At 35.5% G+C, this 20893-nt stretch overlaps 1 protein-coding gene across 2 annotated transcripts in view; it reads right to left on the reverse strand.

Moving 5' to 3' along the window:
* LOC105839886 (UPF0489 protein C5orf22 homolog) overlaps nt 1-20893 on the reverse strand; it is a 639614-nt gene that overhangs the window by 121206 nt on the left and 497515 nt on the right. For both annotated transcript variants that reach the window (XM_036283061.1, XM_036283060.1), the window contains exon 6: nt 1758-1873. In XM_036283061.1, coding sequence (XP_036138954.1) covers nt 1758-1873 — 116 coding nt within the window. The remainder of the gene's footprint in view (nt 1-1757; nt 1874-20893) is intronic.

Raw genomic sequence — 20893 nt, forward strand, 5'->3', positions numbered from 1 at the left:
CAGCCGAATTATGATAACCAGAAGATTTTTATTTCAAATTCTTAATTTTCATATGAAAAATACTATTAATATTTAAAATTTAAATCAAAATTTTCAATATTTTTATTATTAACTTTAAAAGCAAACTATAGTTTTTTACGTTATTTAAGCTTTTTTATAAATTGTTACATAAAAATTTTATTGACATTTTAAGTTATTAATAAAATAATCGTCGTATTAATAAATGTTCACTAAATATGAGCTAAAATTTATTACGTTTTAATATTTATTAAAATTATTATTATTACATTTTTGTTCACGATTTTTCCTCTATCAAAACATCCTTATTTTATTTAACAAATTTTTACAATTAATTATAATTTATTATAATTGGGCATAAATATCATCAGATTTTGGACAGAAACAGAAGAAAATTCTCTTCAAAATTCCCGTATAGCAATTTTATAAAATGTATGACAGTAAAATATTAGTGTGATAAGAATCATATAATTTAGATCTAATTTTTTGAAAATTTTTTTATCGTTAATAACTTAATTATTGATGATTTATGTTTTATGTAAATGTTAGACACGCTTAAATATATACTTTCAATCCCCAGATAATCAATCGCATCTCGCGCATAATAGTATTACATCGTTGCCGAAAATAGGTGTATGATGTTTTCCCCAAGAGACGGGCCTGATTAATCGTGATACACGAGTAAAATTAACTGATATTAATTGAAATAACAGGTAATAATATCAGCGACCCTAAATCCAATTTGCTGCCTTGTATAATCTCCAAATTTATCATTTTAAAATTACTATATTTTACGAGGAATGGAATTAATCAGTTGTAAATTTAAAAACATTAGTTTATCCAGTTATCTTGCTTCTTGATATTTTTATTTTTTATATACTATTTTTAACATAATTTCTGAATCTCTTCGTTAGCACCATGAGATTAATTGTATCAATCATTACAGATTTTATTCTAAGATATCAGATAAATATAACATTAAATTACACCATAAATTAAATGTATTAATATTATGGGAAAGAAGCAATAACGCATCAAAAAGACTGATGCGGCAAAAAAGATCTGAGATTAATCTTGCAGCAAACTGTTCAAACGCTTGGGTCGTTTTGTCGCGAAACCCGTAGTAGATCCGGTATCGAAGGAGAAAGGATTGATCCAGGATGCGTTGAAGATGGAGAGGCGCAAAAGTCCTGTTACAAAGTGAAGACGACAAAGAAATTGCATTGCCGCGCTAAATCTCGGTCGTCGATACACAACGACGCGCGACGTAATCAATCTTCAATTGGTACGATTGATTCTTTCCTTTCTATGTCGTTGATGTCTCGATCCCGGATAACCGCGTCGGTTTTTACGAAATTACATACGTATCTATATACCTTTGCAATAAAAAAATAAATAAATGCGATGTAAATGTAATGCAAATGCACGTCAATAAAATTTTTTACAATTTTTATAAACCGTAATAAATTATCTTTTGATTGCAAGAATTAATGTTTATAATTATAAATAAATGACACATGTAGTTTAGTTTATTGTGAAAGATATAGGATCGATTAAATTAGGTTAAATTTTACTCACGTTAGGAAACAAATTGCTTTCACGTTTCTCTTCATTATTATACGTGTTCAATCATCCCTTTTCTCTATTAACTAAGTTTGTTATAGCGTTCATTGATAATTAAAATAATACTATGTTAATAAATAGTTTCGTGTATCTTAAAATATATTGTGCAAACTCACCGTGATGTCTTCAAACCGTCGTAACTCTTTAAAGAACGGTGCTCTTCTAAATAACCGAAAAGATTCTTCAATTCGGAGAGTTGTTGGTTCCGCTCTATCATTGATTCTTTTAGGACCTAAAATATTAATCACAATATATTTTTAAAAAATGTTAAATAAATATATAATGTTCAGCGTATTATTTTCTAGACAAATTTAAAAAGTTTATTTCAATTATATTTCTGTGCCCTTTCTCTAATAATTTATTATGGCTCTTTTATTTTATTACAGGAAATATTTCTTATAAAAGTTATAGATTCAAAGTTTTCTTTCTAGAAAAATTAAAACTGTCTTGTCCTAATTCGTTAAATGTATATTTAATATATAATATACTATAAACATTAGAGAAATACATTTATTTTTTTATAAAAATTAATATTAAAGAGATAACTATAACGCAATACTGTAATCGGAAAAATATTCAAATAATTTTCATTCTCTGTACTTGAAAACACAGCTATGGAAACAGGAATCAAAGGATTGACAAAAAAGATACCGTGAATTTCCACGTTTAGAAAGAGAATTGCGTCGTTCAACCTTAATTGCGCCAATCTTTGTCCCCTACAGTACATGGGTATATAGAATCAAACTAAAAGAAAAAAATAAAGGAAGGACCAGAGAGAAAGATGAAAAGGGGAGAGGGGGGGGGGAGGAGGAAAACAAGTTGAGTAGCGCGGATAAGCGAAAAAAAATCAGGACCACCGCTCCTCCTCGAAAATAAAATCGGTTTTCCGATAACTGGTTATTTGCTCGCACAAGTGGCTCGCTGACTGGGCGAGCACGTCGGAAGCGGTTTTCGCGTGTAATATTATCGAGTTATCGGTAGGATAGGAGAGCATTGATCGCGCCGGGGATAGAGACCGGAGGAAATGGACGAACGCGAAGAAAGAGACCGAAAGAGGTTGCCCGGGGTGAGTCGGTGGATAGTGTAGAACGGGGGGGGAGAAGAGATGCTGGGAGACGAACGTACATTGCACGAGCACAATATATCCGCGTGATTACAATATGTCGGGGCTCGAGGGACCAATATCAACCTGAAGTCGGATCAGCCAATGCTGATAATCCCCATTGTTGATGCCGCTACTCGACTGCCTCTCACGAACGAGATGCATCTCGTTTCAAAATTTCGAACAGCACGGAGCGAATACGCCGACGAAGGATGTTCGTGCGGTTGAAAATTCCTCCTCGAATATCTCCGCGGAATTTCGACATAAATTGAACATTACAGAAACTCCATGAAAAATTTCTCGGTTTTGAGCGCATCTTAAAGGGGGAATGCGAGAAAATTTTAATGAGAAAATCTATCTTTTCTACATCTTTGATCACAGAGGACTTTGTAGGACTTCTAGAAACACATGCGAATAAGATTTTTATTAGAATGTCTCAATTTATAGCGATAAAAATTAATGTTTCAATTATTAAATTATTAAATGTAATACAAGTTCTGAAATGTTTATAATAAGTTGTCGTGGAAAAATTAAAGACTTTTAGAAAAATCTGTTTTATTATATGCAGTTTTGTAATATTAAAACCTGCAGTAGTTTAATGTATTTCGTCAGAACATAGTAGAAACATTTTGTATTTATGTTAAAACCAATCGTTGAATTTCTAACATATTCAAGTTAGTTTAACATAATGTGATTACGTTATTTAAATATTTAGTGTCAAATTAATATTCAACATTTCTCAATGTTAAAATAATACAATTTACAGATAAAAAAACAAATAACATAAAAATAATGTAATTTTAAATACTAAATTCCAAGATTAATGAATAAAACGTACATGTCAGCATATCATATATATTAATTTTATTAAAGAAATATGTTTCCACACTCTGTTTCCAAATTAGGTCGAAAATATTTTTTACATAATATTTATATTACTTTCCAAAACATTCGTCTCATGTTAAATTAACAGAAATTTGAATAGGTCGTTTAAGACATGCGATATGTGTTAAACTTAATACAAATTTTTTGTTAACTGTGGACATAAAACAATCACATTACGCTTATACAAATTATCACATAAATTTTCAATTTTTCTATCAAGTAACCTTCTTATTTCGTTTTCCATTAATATATTTTATTTTTAAATAAGTAAATTTATTGATTAATCGTCGGCTTTAGCTTCGAGATAAATCGAAAATATATATGCACCGCTCGTTCGGCGATCCATTACGGACTGGCAATTTCTGCGCTCGTGCATGCACCGGGATCGCGTTAAAAGAGAGGTCGGAATGGCGGATATGTGGACGGCGAAAGAAACGAAACCTGTCCTCGTCGTTTATGCTCGGCGTCGGCAGGCTAGATCGCCTTTCACACATCCCACACGAAAGACGACGATGACGGAGGAGGCGGCGGCGGCGGCGGCGGTGGCGGTGACGGCGACGAAGCTCGGTCTCTTTCAAAACAATTACGCATTCTTCTATGCCCGTTCTCCCACGTCACCTCCTATCGTCTTGTCGCAATATCGCCGCACAGTGCGCCTTTACCTACGGCCGCTTTCTGTCGGTAAAGAGCGCGACGGATCACGGCGAATGCGCGATTTACTTGGAGAATTAGCATAAAGAAAGTGTCGCCATAAGTATGTTCCCATTTGTCGCGGACTGATTTGTCGTCCTCGATCCGACGATTACCACATTTGTAAGACTCATTGGAAGTACCGACACGGCGCGGTCTCTGTATAGGGAAACTACTTGTTTATTTGGATATATTAATACAATACAACGTATCTACAATACGTTGAATTATTTTTGCAAATGTCTATGGTTAATATTGTAATATATAATTTTCACTACTTTATTATTGATATTAATTGTATTCTTTTGTAATTTTTCAGACACTAGAGAGGACTCCGTTCATCTTTGACGAATTGTAAGTTTCCATGCATGTTCTCGTGATTAATTAGACAACATCATAGTTATATAATAGCTGTATTATATGCTGTATATATAATGTACAATATTATTACAATAGGAATAACTATTCTTATCTATTTGTTGCATTATAATTTGAAAAAAAAGTCATTAGAGTAATCACTAATATTGCGATTACTCAGTAAATTAGCGGTAAATTTAGAAATTATTATTAATATTCTCATATAGGTGCCATCTTCTGTAAGAAAGTTATTTTATTCGAAAAAGCTCGTAGGCTAGCGGAAGAAGCTTGAAGTGGCTCATGCCATCGAGATTGTTTTCTGTCATGACTTTTCTCTGCGCCATTCTCCTACCAATGCTGTCATATACCCCATTCACCTAGAAGCAGCCATCGCGATTTACGATCCCTCCGCTCTCATCTTCGTGCACAGAAAAGCGCACGACAGGCTTCCCATCTCGGGCCTCTGCGAAAAATATTTCACATTCCGATAAAAGTGATGGACGATGTAGTTTAAACACCCCTAACATTTTTCTCGCGCTAGAGAAATTAAAAAGGCTTCGACGCAACTTGCAATGTGTTTGATACGACGTTGCGAGACGGACGACAAAGAATGATTTAATGGATTGAGTAGTATATATTAATCTCAAATTATAATTAATGATAACAGCAAGAATTAATTTACGATAGTAACAAGCTCGAATAGATTTTTAGAGAACAAATCAACTTGTTTACTATCGTTTGAAAGCTTCTTTTGCGTAAAAAGTAAGATATAAAGAAGATTTATGTAATTAATATTGTTAGATTCTAATTAATTTCGTGCAAAGATAACTTTCGGACTCACGTCTATGTACCGGTTTATTCAAAAACGTCTTCTGTTTGATAAACACATTTCGATCTCGAAATAAATGGACTTAATCTTAGCTTGGTGTGTGTATGTACATATGTGCGTATATGAAGAACCAAAAAGAACCGTAGGTAGCGTAAAAGAAGATAGGAGCGTTTACGCAAATTCAATATGAGAAAGAATTTTATATCAGGCCGGTTTATGATACCAGGTGATACCGGAGGCAATTAACATTAAACGTAATTAACGTCGATACTTAATTCTGAGGCCTGTCGATCGTTACAGCCTCCAATCTTCGTTTGATTATTTTCCTCGGTCGAAACGCGCGATATGTGGGCGCGATCGCGCAAATGATACTTATCAGCGAGTACACAGCCCGATAAAAATACGCATCGCGCGTTTATAATTATCTTTCGGAGAAGCACTGCCCGTGGCTCTAAGAGACGTGTTCAATTAGCCAGCGGTACCAGCAGCTATTATTAATGAGTGATATTAATGGAAATAGTCGCGATACGCACGCGCGCAATCGCGCGGGCTGCAGCTTTAATCCTCACCATTTACATCAGGACTGGAAAAAGCTGCCTTCCGCTGGACTCGTGATATCACTCGGTAAATCGCACACTTTACGCCTCCCTTCGCGTGGTAAGGACGCCGATTCGAGGAGAAACCTCGACGATGGAGGCGTAAAAAGGATTATATCCGTGGACGGAGGACTCTTGGACTTTCGGCGAAATAATCTCCATGCTCATTTTGTTCTTAGCATTATTCGTGTCATAGCGAGGTTTATCTCGCCTTAAAACGTACTTGCTTCTTCGGATGGAAAATATTAGCAGTGTGTATTGAAGTTTACATATTATCGCGTTCGTTCTCGGAATTCGACGTACGGAAAAATATAATAATTTCGCTTTATCGAGGAGATGAAGGTAATTTCGAAACATCGTGCCGTTTGATTTTATTTTATCAATACAAAATGAATTAATGTTACATTAACTTCCTCCTTTATAACAGTAAAATAAATAAAAGCGAGCAAAATTGAAATGCACAACAATTTCAAAATATTAATGTGCAATACACGTGAGATTATAAAAGTACAATAAATAATGTAAAATAATATCGAAAACGTTATAAACACAAGAATATCTTACTACAGCTTTTTTTTTATCGACGCGCGATTAAAATACGTCATTACAAATAGAGAGGTATGAAAAGTATATATCAAGTTTTCTTGCTAATCGCCGTTTATGCGGCGTTCTCACGTTCATTCACGTATCACTCACGAATTATTAACGCCCCACAGACTTTATCCACGCTATTCAAGCCATCGTTTAAATTTTACAGCAAAGTAATACCCGCCTGCGCAGGTTGCAGCGGAAACTGCCTGAGATTTCCTGAATACGTATTCGTATATTTCTGTCCGCCGTGTGCTTGTCTGCCGTGTGCACGTAGGCGCCAAAGTGGATGCGCGCATAAATTCGCTCGCGGTACGTTAAAAGATGTGAAGTGATTTCGAGCGTGCGGCGCATAACAGGGCGAGAAAAAGGTACGCGGCTTCGAGTTACGTTCGAGTAAACGCGCGCGTGAGGCTGCCTCTCCCGTGTATATATATTGTAAAATATACTTACGCAAATATTGAAACTCCACGCCTCGTTTTCCACTCGCGACTGCGTCGGTTACGCACCGGCGAGACGTTAACGACGAGTTGTTACCAATAATAATAAGTGGCCCTTGTTTGATAAACAATACGCTGCAATGCAATATTTAAACCCCATTGTCCGCTTGGACATCCGATCTGCTTCGTGCTTCCACGTGTGTTTCACATATATAGATGCATGTCGCACAAATTACGGCCTGTCGGACGGATCCGCGATGCGAAAGTGACAGCGAAGAAATTGGTGGGATTGCACGTTGTACTTTCACTAAGCAGATGGCTGTTTTCAAAAGTCGCTACCCGACGAGCGCCCGAGTAATTGCCGAGTCGACGGTCCGCTGCGTAACAAAAGCGGCGGTTCGGCCAAATCTTACCGTATATACATTGTCGAGTTAGTAGTAATTGTAGTTTATGGAAATGTATAGCAGCCCCGTGTGGTTACCGGCGACGTAAAGTAATTACCGTGATTCGCTGTTATGATTTTCGTGGGGAATACCTCGAATAACTGCCTTTCAAGCAAACGCGGCGGTCATATCTGACTTCCGTTCGGAATGATTTCAGGGTTAATCTATCAATTTTGCGACTCCACCACTTAGGCATGTAGGGATTTTTTTCGCACCGGTTTCGATCTTTCGGTTTCGATATTTAGCGTGAATCGTGAAGCTGTTTTTCATTTTGACCCTAACCAAGAAAATTAATAAAAACTAGCAACAACCACAAGCAAATTTAAGACATTTTTGATAAACAAAATATAATTTTGATCACTTTGTAAATAATAAATTCAAATAACATGCATGTAAGCCGTTAAAACAGCAGGTATATTAAGCTGGCTGAGCCGTATCATTAGAAAATATCGATTTCTATATCGGAATTATTTGCTAATTCTTTGCTTCAGCCAAAAAAAATTACCAGTGACTAAATAGTTTAATATTAGCAGCGATATAAGTTTGTTTTTAATCTGAAAAGTCCACAAGTAAAGCAAAATTAACTTTAATTATTTTATCCTAATGCACATAATATGTATATAATATAATACATAAACAACAATATCATATATGTATTGATCAAAAATTTTAAAACGCTTGTAATTTTTTATTTCTCACAAGTTAAATATAATAAAAGAAAAAACAAAAGTTTATATATTTATATATATATATTTTTAAGAAACAATAGAATTTTAAATATATCGTTATTTTCTTTTTTAATTAATCAAATTGAATACTTTTTGAATATTTTTTTCAATATATATTTTTTACTTTAAAATTTTGTAGCTTGATAAAATATTATTAACCAAAAATTAACAAAAAATTATTTTAAAATAGATTCTCTAAGTTTTAAATTGATTTTAAAAAAATAGTGCAATAATCCATTGTAATGATATAATATGAACTTTCCGTGTAAAAGTTTCTTTTTTATAAAATCTTTTTCAATCTTGAAATTAAAGAGTCACGGAAAAAAGAATTTAGAGAAAAAATGTTAATTATAACTTAATTCGTATAATTTTTTTTTATTTTAAAGATCTTTTTTATACTCAACTTTTTATGGAACGTGCATTTTCAAATTTTCAACCAGATATATAGTTTTATGTATAAGAAAAAGAAAATCTTATTCTATTCCAAAATTCTATATATTAAAAATTCTATTAAATAATTACGCGCAACATAGTGCTTGTCGCGACATAAGAATGAAGCGGATTCTACGAGTTGAAATCTACCCTTGATGTACAGAGCGTTTTTTTTTTTTTTTTAAGACTGAGTGAGATTGATGGGTCATTCTCGATAATTATTGCCAAGATCACGGTACGACGTGCGGGGACATCCCAATATCGCCTTCCCTCGGCCGTATAGGCCATTAGCATAATTACATTATGTGAGTGCATTCTGGGCGCGTGTAGGCCGATCGCGAGTGGGATAAATAGGCGAGTTGCGTGCAAATACGCTGGAATTTCTTGCGGCATCGAAGGGAACGAGGGGGATGCACAGAGTGAAACACAGGAAGAACGTGATTATTTCTTTTCCCATTCCCGCCGTTTCATCGCCCGAAAATTCCTTCTTATAAATTATACGCGAACAGCCACGTAAAGGATTAATATGCTAATATAATGTTCATTAATTATCACGGGTTGCCTCCGCGTGCCGTTAAATCGCCTTATGATAGCCTTGATAATGAGGATGAACTTTTCCTTCAATCCTTTAATGTAACATAGTCGTTCAAGTCGTTTAGTTACGTGTGACGCGCGATCGATCTCGTTGACAAAAAAAATAACAAACTACGAGGATTTAATAACAATCCACGTCGCCGTGTCAAACATTATCCAAGTTAGTTGTACATGGTGACTGTACTCTATAAATGTAAATTACGCAGCAGAACGCACGCAGGTATTCATCGCCGCGCATACACACTTTTATTTTTCTAACTCTCAACAAACCGCTATTAAAGGCGGACGATAAAGGGCAGCCAATTACAGAAGAACCCCGGGTTATGCGCAACAATTATCCGTATGTTCGCCCATAAACGCGATTGGACGCTCGTCCAATCCCCGGGCACTAAGAAATTAGGCAAGGCTCTCGCGGAGAAAGTCGCCGTTTAACAAGGTCTTTGAAAATCGCACACGGATAAAAGGTTAACTGCGCGCCGTCGCAGGTGGGGGAGGATAAAGCGGGGAAAGGATCGTTACAGCTCATTAGCCTTATCGCCCTGTCCATCGTTTAACCTCGCGCCTTTACGCCGCCGTGGCTCTACGGCAAGACGGCGCGACGCGACGCGGCGCGGCGCGACGCGTCCGCGCTCTCGCGAATATCGGAATTTTAATAGAACATCAATTTAACGACATCGACGATTTCGTGACGGCGCCGGATCACATCGACGACGACACGACGGGGGGAGGGGAAAAAACCAGCCGGTACTCCTCGGCGTAACAGGCAGACAGAAACGCATACGCGTACACGTACAAGACACAAGCATACGCATACACACGCTCGGTTTCGTGTGATGTAAGACAATAAATTCCGCAAACGAGACCCGTGCTCGATCGAAAGGTCGCCGCGAGACGGAACAGCCGCGGGTATTCTCCCGCGTGATTTATGCACCTACGAAAGATCGTGAAGATCGTCGTGACTGATTCGAGAGACAAGTGGAATAAATGCCGGGATACCGGGATCAAGTTCCACGGAAATCTGTATCGACGTTTCCACGTCGAGGATTCCACCTCCCTCCCCCCTCCTCTTTCCCGTGTTCCCGTCTCTGTCACCCCTGTCTCCTTTCGTTTGTCTGCCCCGCCGGTCACGGCACGGCGAAATATTAGTCGGCGATCAAACGTTTATCCATACCTTATGAATGATGATATAATGATAATGTAATACGATTCTATATGTGCAAATTTTTCCCACATATTTCGAGAAACTGCGAAACTTACCAGAAAATTAAACAATGACAAAAAATGAACAGTGAACAAATTAAATCTTTGTTACCAAAAATTTAATGCAGAATGTTCGGTAATTTTATAAAATTTACAGAAAAAAGTTAGTATTAATTCAACATTGTCTCATGTATATAAATAAGAATATAAAATCTTTTTTAAAGAGTTTTGATAATTTTAAATTTTAGTAAAATATTATATTTTTATTTCGATATTGTAATAGTCGTCAGAAGGGCACGATATACGATCGTTTTGATAATAATAATAGTATTAAAAGATTTTAATTCTCCGTTTGAAGATATTGTTATTCTTTATCTGATATTTTTCTTCTCAATCGAATAAAAATTCTTATTATAATCACACATTGTCTCGTATATAAACAAGAATACAAAATCTTATTTAAAGGGTTTTGATAATCTCAAATTTCAGTAAAACATATTTTTATTTTGATAATCTCAAATTTCAGCAAAATATTATATTTTTATTTCAATATTATAATAGTCGTCTAAAGAGCACAATACCGTTTTGATAATAGTATTAAAAAATTTGTAATTTTTGAAAGAAAATTTTATATTCTTGTTTATACATGAAACGATGATTGCACATTCGAGACTAATTTTTTTCTGTGTAAGATCTTGACAATGCAAACAGTTGCGAATATCTTTTCTACACTTGCACCACACATTTTACAGCGAAGATTAAAACCATATATAATTTCGGGTGAGTTCAGAGTTTTGAATGATATAGGCACACACAAAAATGATCTCTATATTTATCCGCGGCGAATGGAAACGTGACGATTGACGTAAGACACGTTTTTCCGTGTTTGTAGTACGGAAAATTGAATTTATCAAAGTTATATCGAATTCAATCGTATAATTTAGCATAACCACCGCGGAACTCCGACGTATCGTTTCCAAACATTGAATTCCGCATTCTGATTCCGAGCAAAATTAACCCGCGAGTGTACGCAAGATCGTCAAACAGTTCTATTTATTGCGCAAGAAAAAGTATCACCAACCGATTCTATGAAAATAACGGTGAGACAACGGCTTTCCGGGTACGAAATTTACGATAGGCCGTGTGCACTATCTCCCGAGATATTACGAAGGTACACGATACTGCACTTATTTTCCAATAGTCTTAAAACTTATTCATCCGCGTAAGTGTTTACGCAGCTCTCACGTCTCGAGTTAACGATTCTTCCTAGTCTCTCTCCTTTTCTCTTTTTTTCTCTCTTTCTATCTTTTCATATCTCTCTAGTAGATATTAGTCAAATTCACTCGAGACTCCGTACTCTCGAACGCGTCGTTAGGTAAATCTATTTTCGTCCGACGTGGGTGTCGCGATATCCCGGCACGTTTCCACGTAGGCCTCGGTTAAGTAACCGTCGTCTCTCATGCAATTGTCACGATTATTTGTCTCGAGTCCGGCGCGGCAGTCATTTTCAAACGAAAGCCATTTTCCTCCATTGCGCCTGGCATAATATTTGTATATATCGCAATCCGTTGATCGGATACTCCTTCGCACGATTCCTACTACTCCCAACTTCTCGTATCGTAAACTCGTTTCGTTCGTTTCTCTTTAATATAACGTCGCGCTCCGGGAAAAACGGACGGCGCTACGGTGACGCAAGTCGCGAATATATATATTTGTGCAATCGCGCTATTGCGTTGAATATCGGCCCCTATTTACGAGCGAACGCGCGTAAGTGTCCGCGATGATGGGACGCAACCACGCGTTCGATGTCTAGAGACGTTTCTCTCGTCCTAAAAAATATTCGCTCGTAGATAGCTGCGCTCTCGAAGAGACCCACGTCCTCTTCCGTAAAAAAAAGAGAAATAATAAAAAATCCGGAAATATAAATTATTCTATTAGTCGCTTCATTTCGTATACCCTTCTTATGAATAACTGATCATGAATAATACATCAATCAATCTCTTTCAATTAGCAGAAACGTCAGAAGCGCCGCCTGACATTTATTAGCCGTCTCAAAATGAAATGTGAAAACATTCGTGATACTCGGCCGACCCCTTTTACGCCAGATATTCATAGATTTCAGTTCAGGTTGTTATATGCGAGTTGCGTGCATGCACACAAACTTATAAGAGGCGGTCGGGTAATGCCGCTCCCACGGGCCTCCTCGCGGGACGAAGATGAAAGAAGAGCGCTGATACCGTGTGTAAGGAGAGGCAATCATCTCTCGGCGAAGGACTGCAGGAAGAGAGGAGGTCCCGGCGTGTGTAGCCTCAAGATGCAGCTACGGCCGGATGATTCGATTTGATGGCATTAATCAGCGACGAGCTGGCGCGGATTAAAGTCGCGCCTCCGAGCGGTGTAACGTTTCAATTTACCGCACGAGCATTCGGAGGGCTACACAGGTCGAATGGCTAATACCGTCGGTCATCTATAATTCAGTCACCTTTATTTGTACTCGTGAGTTCGACGCGAGTAGCGCCGGTGTCGTTTGTTATCTGAATTCCGAAAGCGCTTCATGGATTATTAGTGAGACGAAATAGCCTTACGGATCTTGTCTCTAATAGTCCATTCTAAACGAAAGATGATTCTAACGGTTAATACTTAGCGGATATTGAAGCATAGGAGAGAGAGAGAGAGAGAGAGAGAGAGAGAGAGAGAGAGAGAGAGAGAGAGAGAAACTAGAAACAAAATTTAATCATTTTAAGAGTAATAAACTCGAGAACAATGTGTGTGAACAATTTTCTTTAAAAATTATATAAAAATTAAATATTATAACCCTTTAAGTGCTAAGTAAACGTGTAATGACCATAAGAATAAACAAAACTAATAAACAAAAACCGACAAACGTTAAGGACAAATAGAATAATCCGCGCTCGCAAAATTTAATACACAATAAATTTAATGCTTGCTTATATTTTTAACATTATATTTATTTGTAGACTGGAGAATTAGACTATATTGATAGTTTGTTATATACATATCATCTTTTCTTTCCCCATTATAATTAAAAAATTTTTAAGGGATTGTTATTCTTAAAAAAAGTTAATAGATTTTTTTGCAATAATTTTATGTGGACATTATTTTTCCATTATAATTAATATTTGATAGAATCTCGCTTGTAAGACCGACTATATTTTTTATGGAACAATATCGGTTTTATTTTGAGCAACATTGTCGCAATCATTTCCATTTAAATCTTTGATGTTTAATATCCGTCCAGCTCGGAGCAGCAGAGCGGATTAAGAATGATCGATAAGAGTATTTTGAAATGAATCATTCTCCGCGTAGAACGGTTGTGTCCTATTGATCGCTGTCGGAATACTCAAATGTATTCTGTTCGTCGTTTTATGTGCTTCATTACGGTGGACACATTGCCAGCAATCGCATGTGTGATATGCAAGATAGTAAATTGTAAACCGGCTATTGCCTCACTAATACAAGTCAAAGTTTCACGTTGGTGGCGCGGGAATTACGGTCTTTTCCGATGCATTTCATGTAATTGCTAATGAGTAATTAGCAACCTCGCCAATACCATGTGTGTAAATGAGAATTGCGCAATCATCGTTACGTTTAGACATCGTATTAACCCCGTTAGGTTCACTTTCATTGTTATTTCAATGAGTAACGTAATAGCGTTGTTTTTATCGAAAGAAGTATCAAAAGATTCACAAAAAAATATAATATATACAGCAAATCTTGAGTTAACTTCTTTTATTGCAGTAAAAGATTATTACACGATCAAAAGGTTTTTTTAAATAATATATCCGACTTTTAATTTTATTATCTAAAAGATTATCAATTGAAGTTTGGATAGAAAAAAATATTTTGATGCAATAAACTAAATGCTTTTCCGTACAATCTCGAAAGAGCTAAGTTATCAATTCCAAATAATTCTTGTAACGCGATCGAAGAATGTAAAACTTCAATTGCTATACTCTACTCTTGTTGATGACTTTCTTTGCAAGACTTTCCAATTTGTGTGCGACAGGTTGTTCACGCAGCTGGTAAAGGTGTTAATTAACTTCTTTTGTTCCCCCGAAGTTTCTTATTAACACCTCGATCGCTTCTTGACGATGCTTGATAGAATCGTTACTCATCAAAATTCGAACGCAGCTGTAGGGCATCTTTAGTCCCTCTTCCCTTGCCCTATTCGTAAGCAAATTCATCAGCACCCATCGATCTATCGATGTCGCGTAATCGCATCATGCAGCGTAGTAGCGATAACGAATAAAAGGAGACGCGTGTTTAATGCATGTGAAACTTTTTATTACGCGGCTTGCCGAGCTTCACCGTGCGCGTAGAGCAAAATGAAGAAAACGTCGAAACTTTTCCCGGCGAAACTTGAACCTAAAGATCCCCCGACGACATCTATCTTCTGATCTTCAGGAACGCGGTTAATACCCGGATAATCTGTGCGCTTGTTCTCATAACGAGTCAGACGAGTCAGACGGGGAGCTGCGAGAGATTATTCAAATTAAAGGCAAGGAATCATTCTGTACAGCCTTCTTGAAAATTTTGATCGATTATATGATAAAGGGAATAGAGCTTTGATTTAATTATTATTATGTGTGACCGTACAACCGATAATATCTCAACGTGTCGACACAGAAAAACATACAAAATTAGTTTTATTTTAGCGAAGCACAAATTTAGTAGTTTAACTTTGATTACGTGATTACGAAAGATATAATTATCACCAGATTTTCATCAGTTTAAAAATTATTAATAAGGGTACTACGCATATATGTAGTTTCTTTTATAAGAACGTTGCATTTTAGGTAGCATAGGTGCACATTTTTTATTTTTACAATTATCGCATAATCACCAGGTGAAAAACATGCATTTACAAGTATAAGAATCAGAGCATGAACCGTTGAGTCTAAGGATTGAGTTGACTTATATTGTAATCAGAACCTATTGGCAAAATTAAATGTATTTTTTGAATACTTGTTACTACCTGCACACGCAGTAATTGCTATTTCTAATTATTCATTTGGCAAACCTTAGCAGAAAGAAAATCTAAGATAAATAAAATGAAAGTTGGAGAGATTTCTTGTCACTTGTATTTTATTTATTTTAATAACTTTAGCAATAGTAGTATGAGCGTTTGCTTATATCATAAGCACTTGATAATCTGTAATTACGTATAGGCAGGTCAATAAAAATTGTGTCCATAATAGAAATAGAAAATACAAGTCAAATAATATGTAATAATTTATGTTAGTATCTACAAGTATATAATTTAATATGCGACATAACGGTAGACAGTCCTGCAATCAACGGATTCCTTTATACTTTGAATTTATTGGCTAACTATTTATAGGCAGCATTAGCTCATGATGGATATCGTCGAGCGCTATAATCATAAATTGCAGCGTAATTGTTCATTAATTGTTTCCTTTAGCTTCCTCCATAACGATGCATATTTAATGTTGTTGCATAGGGAAGATTTATGTTCCAAATAATGTGATGAACAGCACATACAGGGAAGTATGCATCACCTGTTTACGTCGCTTAAATATTGGGATTTGAGCATCATGAATTTTGTGTTTTTAAATGTTAATTGTAGGTATGTTTTTGTTGTTCTCCGTTATTTTTAAGGTAATTAAACCCAATGAGCAAAAAAAAATTATTCTTCGTACGTACTTACAATAAAAATATACAAGATGCATAAAAATACAAGCTAAATTATATAATTTCAGACAATGTTTAAAATTTTGAAAATGTTTAAAGTTATTCCACGTATTTCTTGACTGTAGAATTCCCTCGTTGTTATGTATGATACACCCGTACGCATCTGCATATATATATATATATATATACATACAAAATTTACATACTTTTCTATTTTGAATATATACAGTATCTCTTGCCAATATAAAGCAATTTAATCAAAATAAAGAATATATTCGTTATAATTTTTATGATATCAAAATATATAAATCGCTAAACAGATAAATAGTTGATAAATCTGGCTTTAGTATTATCGCAGAAAATAAAATGTATTAATAAGAGAATTACACCGTGACATAACACAACTGAAACAGAGAAAAGTTCTAAAACATATAGCAGAATCTTAGTGCCCAAATAATACCTATTATGTAATTTCACACACATGTTTTAATTCTTTGTACCGCGCGCCGTTAGTTTCGGTCTTGAAACGCAACTCTTAAATTGAACCAGAATAATAACAATATCATAATATAAAATTGATCAACTTAATAATACTGATGCTAACAAGCATCTATAAGATTCGCCCCCCCCCTCCTCACCCTCAAAAAACCGTAAAATGTGTAATGCAGCACGAAATACGTACTATTGTTATCACGATATTATTATTCTTGAAACATGATCACAGTACATGTTAAGATGCGCCCGAGCTTTTAGCTTCGGGTCGTTCGACGAGCTGTACGTCGTTAATAATTCCAAATGAGCGCGTTTGCTATTCCTGTGCACAGCGGGAGTCCGGGCCTTCTGACATTACCGGTAAAAGCTCATCCTTATTTTCAATTACACGGCCAAAGTGGAGAGAGCGCGAGAAAGAGAGAGAGAGAGGCCAGCGATGCCCACTGCTATTTCGATCCTTTTTTTCCCCGCCCAATGTACCAGCAATTAATACTTTATAAATCAATCTCGGCCTAGTGCACGGACGGCGCGATCCGTCCGTCGGGCTCGCCTTTAACAGCGCGCCGCGATTACGCGGGCCATGACCGCTCCTTCGGTGGAGGCCCTCTCCGGTGTAATAATAGCCCGAGAACCGGGCATAATTGCTACCCTCCACGTGGAAATGGCCATTCTCACTCAAGATAATCGATCACAGTCGCACGATTAATAAGCGATAAAGTCGCTGAGCTCTGCCCTTCGCCGCCCACCACTTTCTTCTCTCTCTTTTCCCTTTTTTCTCTGTCCCATAGCCCGAAGAAATTTTAGAGTGCGAGCGCACAATATTTTTACAGTTCTTTTCGCCGCCGTGTCTGCGCGTGAAGATCCATGACGTCAAAAAAACTCGCCGAACGACACTCTCCGTTAAAAGATTATGATACGCCAAAAATAAGTCCTTACGTTGCGTTCGATGCGCAGCAAATATCGTGTCTATTTCTACAACTTGATGTTTAGATGATTTAATAATAACAGATTATCTCATGTAACTAAGTTTCAACAAAGATAACTTTTAATAAACACAATGTACAATATTAAAGTAACAATAAACTGATAATATATACGAATTTTATTCGTATATCCTAAGTATATATTATCCTAAATAGTCCATTAAGATTTTAAAAATTAATGAAACCATCAGTTCATTTAAAATTTGTTCATGTATTCTTATTTTTAATAAAAGATATGATTGATGGAAGTTTTAAAAACAAGTCTACACATCATCAAAGTATTTCATATGTTATTAATACCGAGTGCTGCATAATACAGAGAGTACTCTAATACAAAAAATAAAACATCTTCAAATAAATAATTCTAAAAGATATAAGATGAAACTTGTTTCTATGCTAATTTGCTTTATTTCTACGCGAGAATATAATTTTCGAAATTTTCGAGTTTTCCTTTAACAAATAAAATGTACATATTTTTTTACGCCATTATATTAGATAATAAACTGAATTAAAAAAATTTGTATTACTCCAATTTATACAATATCGATTCTGCATGCTTAATATTTTCTTACAAGAAATTACCTTCATTTTCATGCTACACTTTTCGGTCTACCTTATAAATATGCATCCAATTAGGCGCGGCAACTTTTAAAACACACTCAATGTCGCCGCGGGAGAGTCCATAAGATATAATTATACTTATATTTGTAATGGGAAAACAGAGTTTTTCTCAGATCGTTAATCGATCACTGTCGTGCCATTAATAACCTGTAATATCGTTAAGTTCTCTACTCGGCGTATATAGAGTGAATGCACTCGCGACGTAATCAGTGTACGTTGTATTAAGTACGCACCTTCGTTTATTCGCACACGAACGCTGATGAGTGGCAAGAACTCCGGTAAAATTAACGACGTTGATTTGCAAACTCGCGAACGTGTTTTATTATATACAATGTCGTGTATATTGGCGTACGTGTGCACGGTAGCACTCAATGCCGCGAAAGCGTCGATTTTTTGCGTGCTAATAATCGATCATATATATATGACAGATAAATTACTAAATAAACAGTATTGATGGTGAAACAGTTAGGATCACTGGCATTTAAGCTGATCCGAGAGATATCCGCGAGTAATCAGTTCAGATGTACGATAATTACATGGAACTCATATAGATAATGATTCGTACAAGCTAAAAGAATTGCAGTAAAAAAATGTATATTAATTATTTGTCAATCGAGATTGGATCTTAGATAGGATCATGTTTCATTAGAACTTCACATCATATAAGCCGGAACATTTAAATGCAGCCACCATACTGTATTTTTCAAATTTAGAAAAAGACAGTTTATATTCTTAACTTTCTCAACAATTCTCGATTTTTATTGCTTGTAAAATAACCTTGATTTGCGTATCATCTGCAAATTCTATTATCTTTATTTAAATAAATATTTATAATTTGCAACTTGTAACACAGATGAAAAATATTCAGTTCCATTACTCAATTCTGTTAGTCTTATTTATGTTCCACGTATTTATATTGTGTAAATTATAAATCTTATTTACTCGACTATATTTAAATACTACAAAAGATATTAAAAGAGAATAATTATTTCAAAATTTTAGTTTATTGTATTCCGTGTTTATTCCGTGAAATTAACTAATTTTCATGAAATCGAAAATATAACATAGAATAAACAATGATTCTATTCCGTTAGAATAATTATTACGAGAAGAGATGTGTTCTCCCGTAAGAAGTGCATAACACGCGCACATGTACTTTTTACGTGAGTTCACATGCTCTTGTATGGTACGATAAACTTAAGATAGTACTGAGAAACCTGAAATGCGTATTACATTTGGAAAGAACATGTTCTCTTTGAGCGGATAAAACGATCGCTGATGAACGATAAAAATTATACCGGAGCGCACGTGCAGTAATGCGATATATGAACGCACCGACAATGTAGCGCTGCGCAGCATAACAATGTTATACGAGACGTTATCCTGGAAATTTAATCGCGCGCGCGTATTGAGTCTACAAATACGAAACTTAACAATGATTATTTAATGTTATAAACTGTGTTGTATTAATTATTATATATTTGGAAGTACAATGTAAACAGGGTAAGATAAAAAACTAATCTTATTTTATAAACTGCATATTCTGTTGATCATGTTACCGAGAGAAGCTTTAGTCATTTCCCCATCCAGGATACTTTTTTCTAAAAATATATTTGCAAAATCCATTTACAAAATCAAATGTAATTGTATTAATCACATTATTAATACAATTATTAATTATACATCTTGACATATTTTTATAAATATATTTTTCTTTCATGGAGAATTAAATTAGACAACAAAATGGAATGTTATTTCGAAAAAAAATTTTTTTTGGAAGATTTTATTTTGTAACAAGAAATGAAATGATTAAGATAACATAAGCATATAAAATTCAAATTTTTGCTTTCATAAATTTTGTATTTATATTAGTATAAAATATCTCATTAATCAAGCTTATTTTTTAAACAATATTTTTTTTAAATTTTTAGTAAATTAACAGAACTTGTGATAAAATCAAAAAAATCTTATTTACGTAAAAATGTCAATTACATTTTATTTTTTCATTCTATAACAAATAAAACTACGGTAATTAATCCTACCAAAACTTTCGGAACGTTGTTTATAGTCCTCCTCTATTACACTTTGTGAAACGATAAGACATAAAAGTTACGAGATAATATCTATCTCTGCTGCTCTTAATTTTTATGTATCGAGATGCGGTGTTTGTACATTGATGCTTATCGTCGATTCTCAGAAGTTTCGCACGTTATATCGTCATTGTCCGAAGTGTTCATTGGGGTTTAGCGAGCGATAAGACGCGAACGGTAGCTTACAGATCCCAGCTGCGGCGAGTGGATTTGCAATAACGATAACGAGGGGGTGCTCGGAAGTGCCGATGCATTCTGCGATACTCGCGCGAGCAAGGAAGAAACAGCGAGGAAGGAGACGGGGCTAAGAAAGAAATAAAAAGAGAGAACCGAAAAGAGATAGATAGGCGCGAAGAAAGAGACGCGAGAAGGAGAGCGCGACGAAAGAGGGCGCCGGGAAAAGGAAGAGAGAAAATCCCTTGTATGCATTCGTGTAACACTTTACCATGAAGCGATTGCACAAGTGGGAACGCGACCCCCATAAACCACCGTCGACCCCGCTTCTTCCA

The sequence above is a fragment of the Monomorium pharaonis genome, chromosome 2, assembly GCF_013373865.1.
Source record: "Monomorium pharaonis isolate MP-MQ-018 chromosome 2, ASM1337386v2, whole genome shotgun sequence".
NCBI classification, from domain to species: domain Eukaryota; kingdom Metazoa; phylum Arthropoda; class Insecta; order Hymenoptera; family Formicidae; genus Monomorium; species Monomorium pharaonis.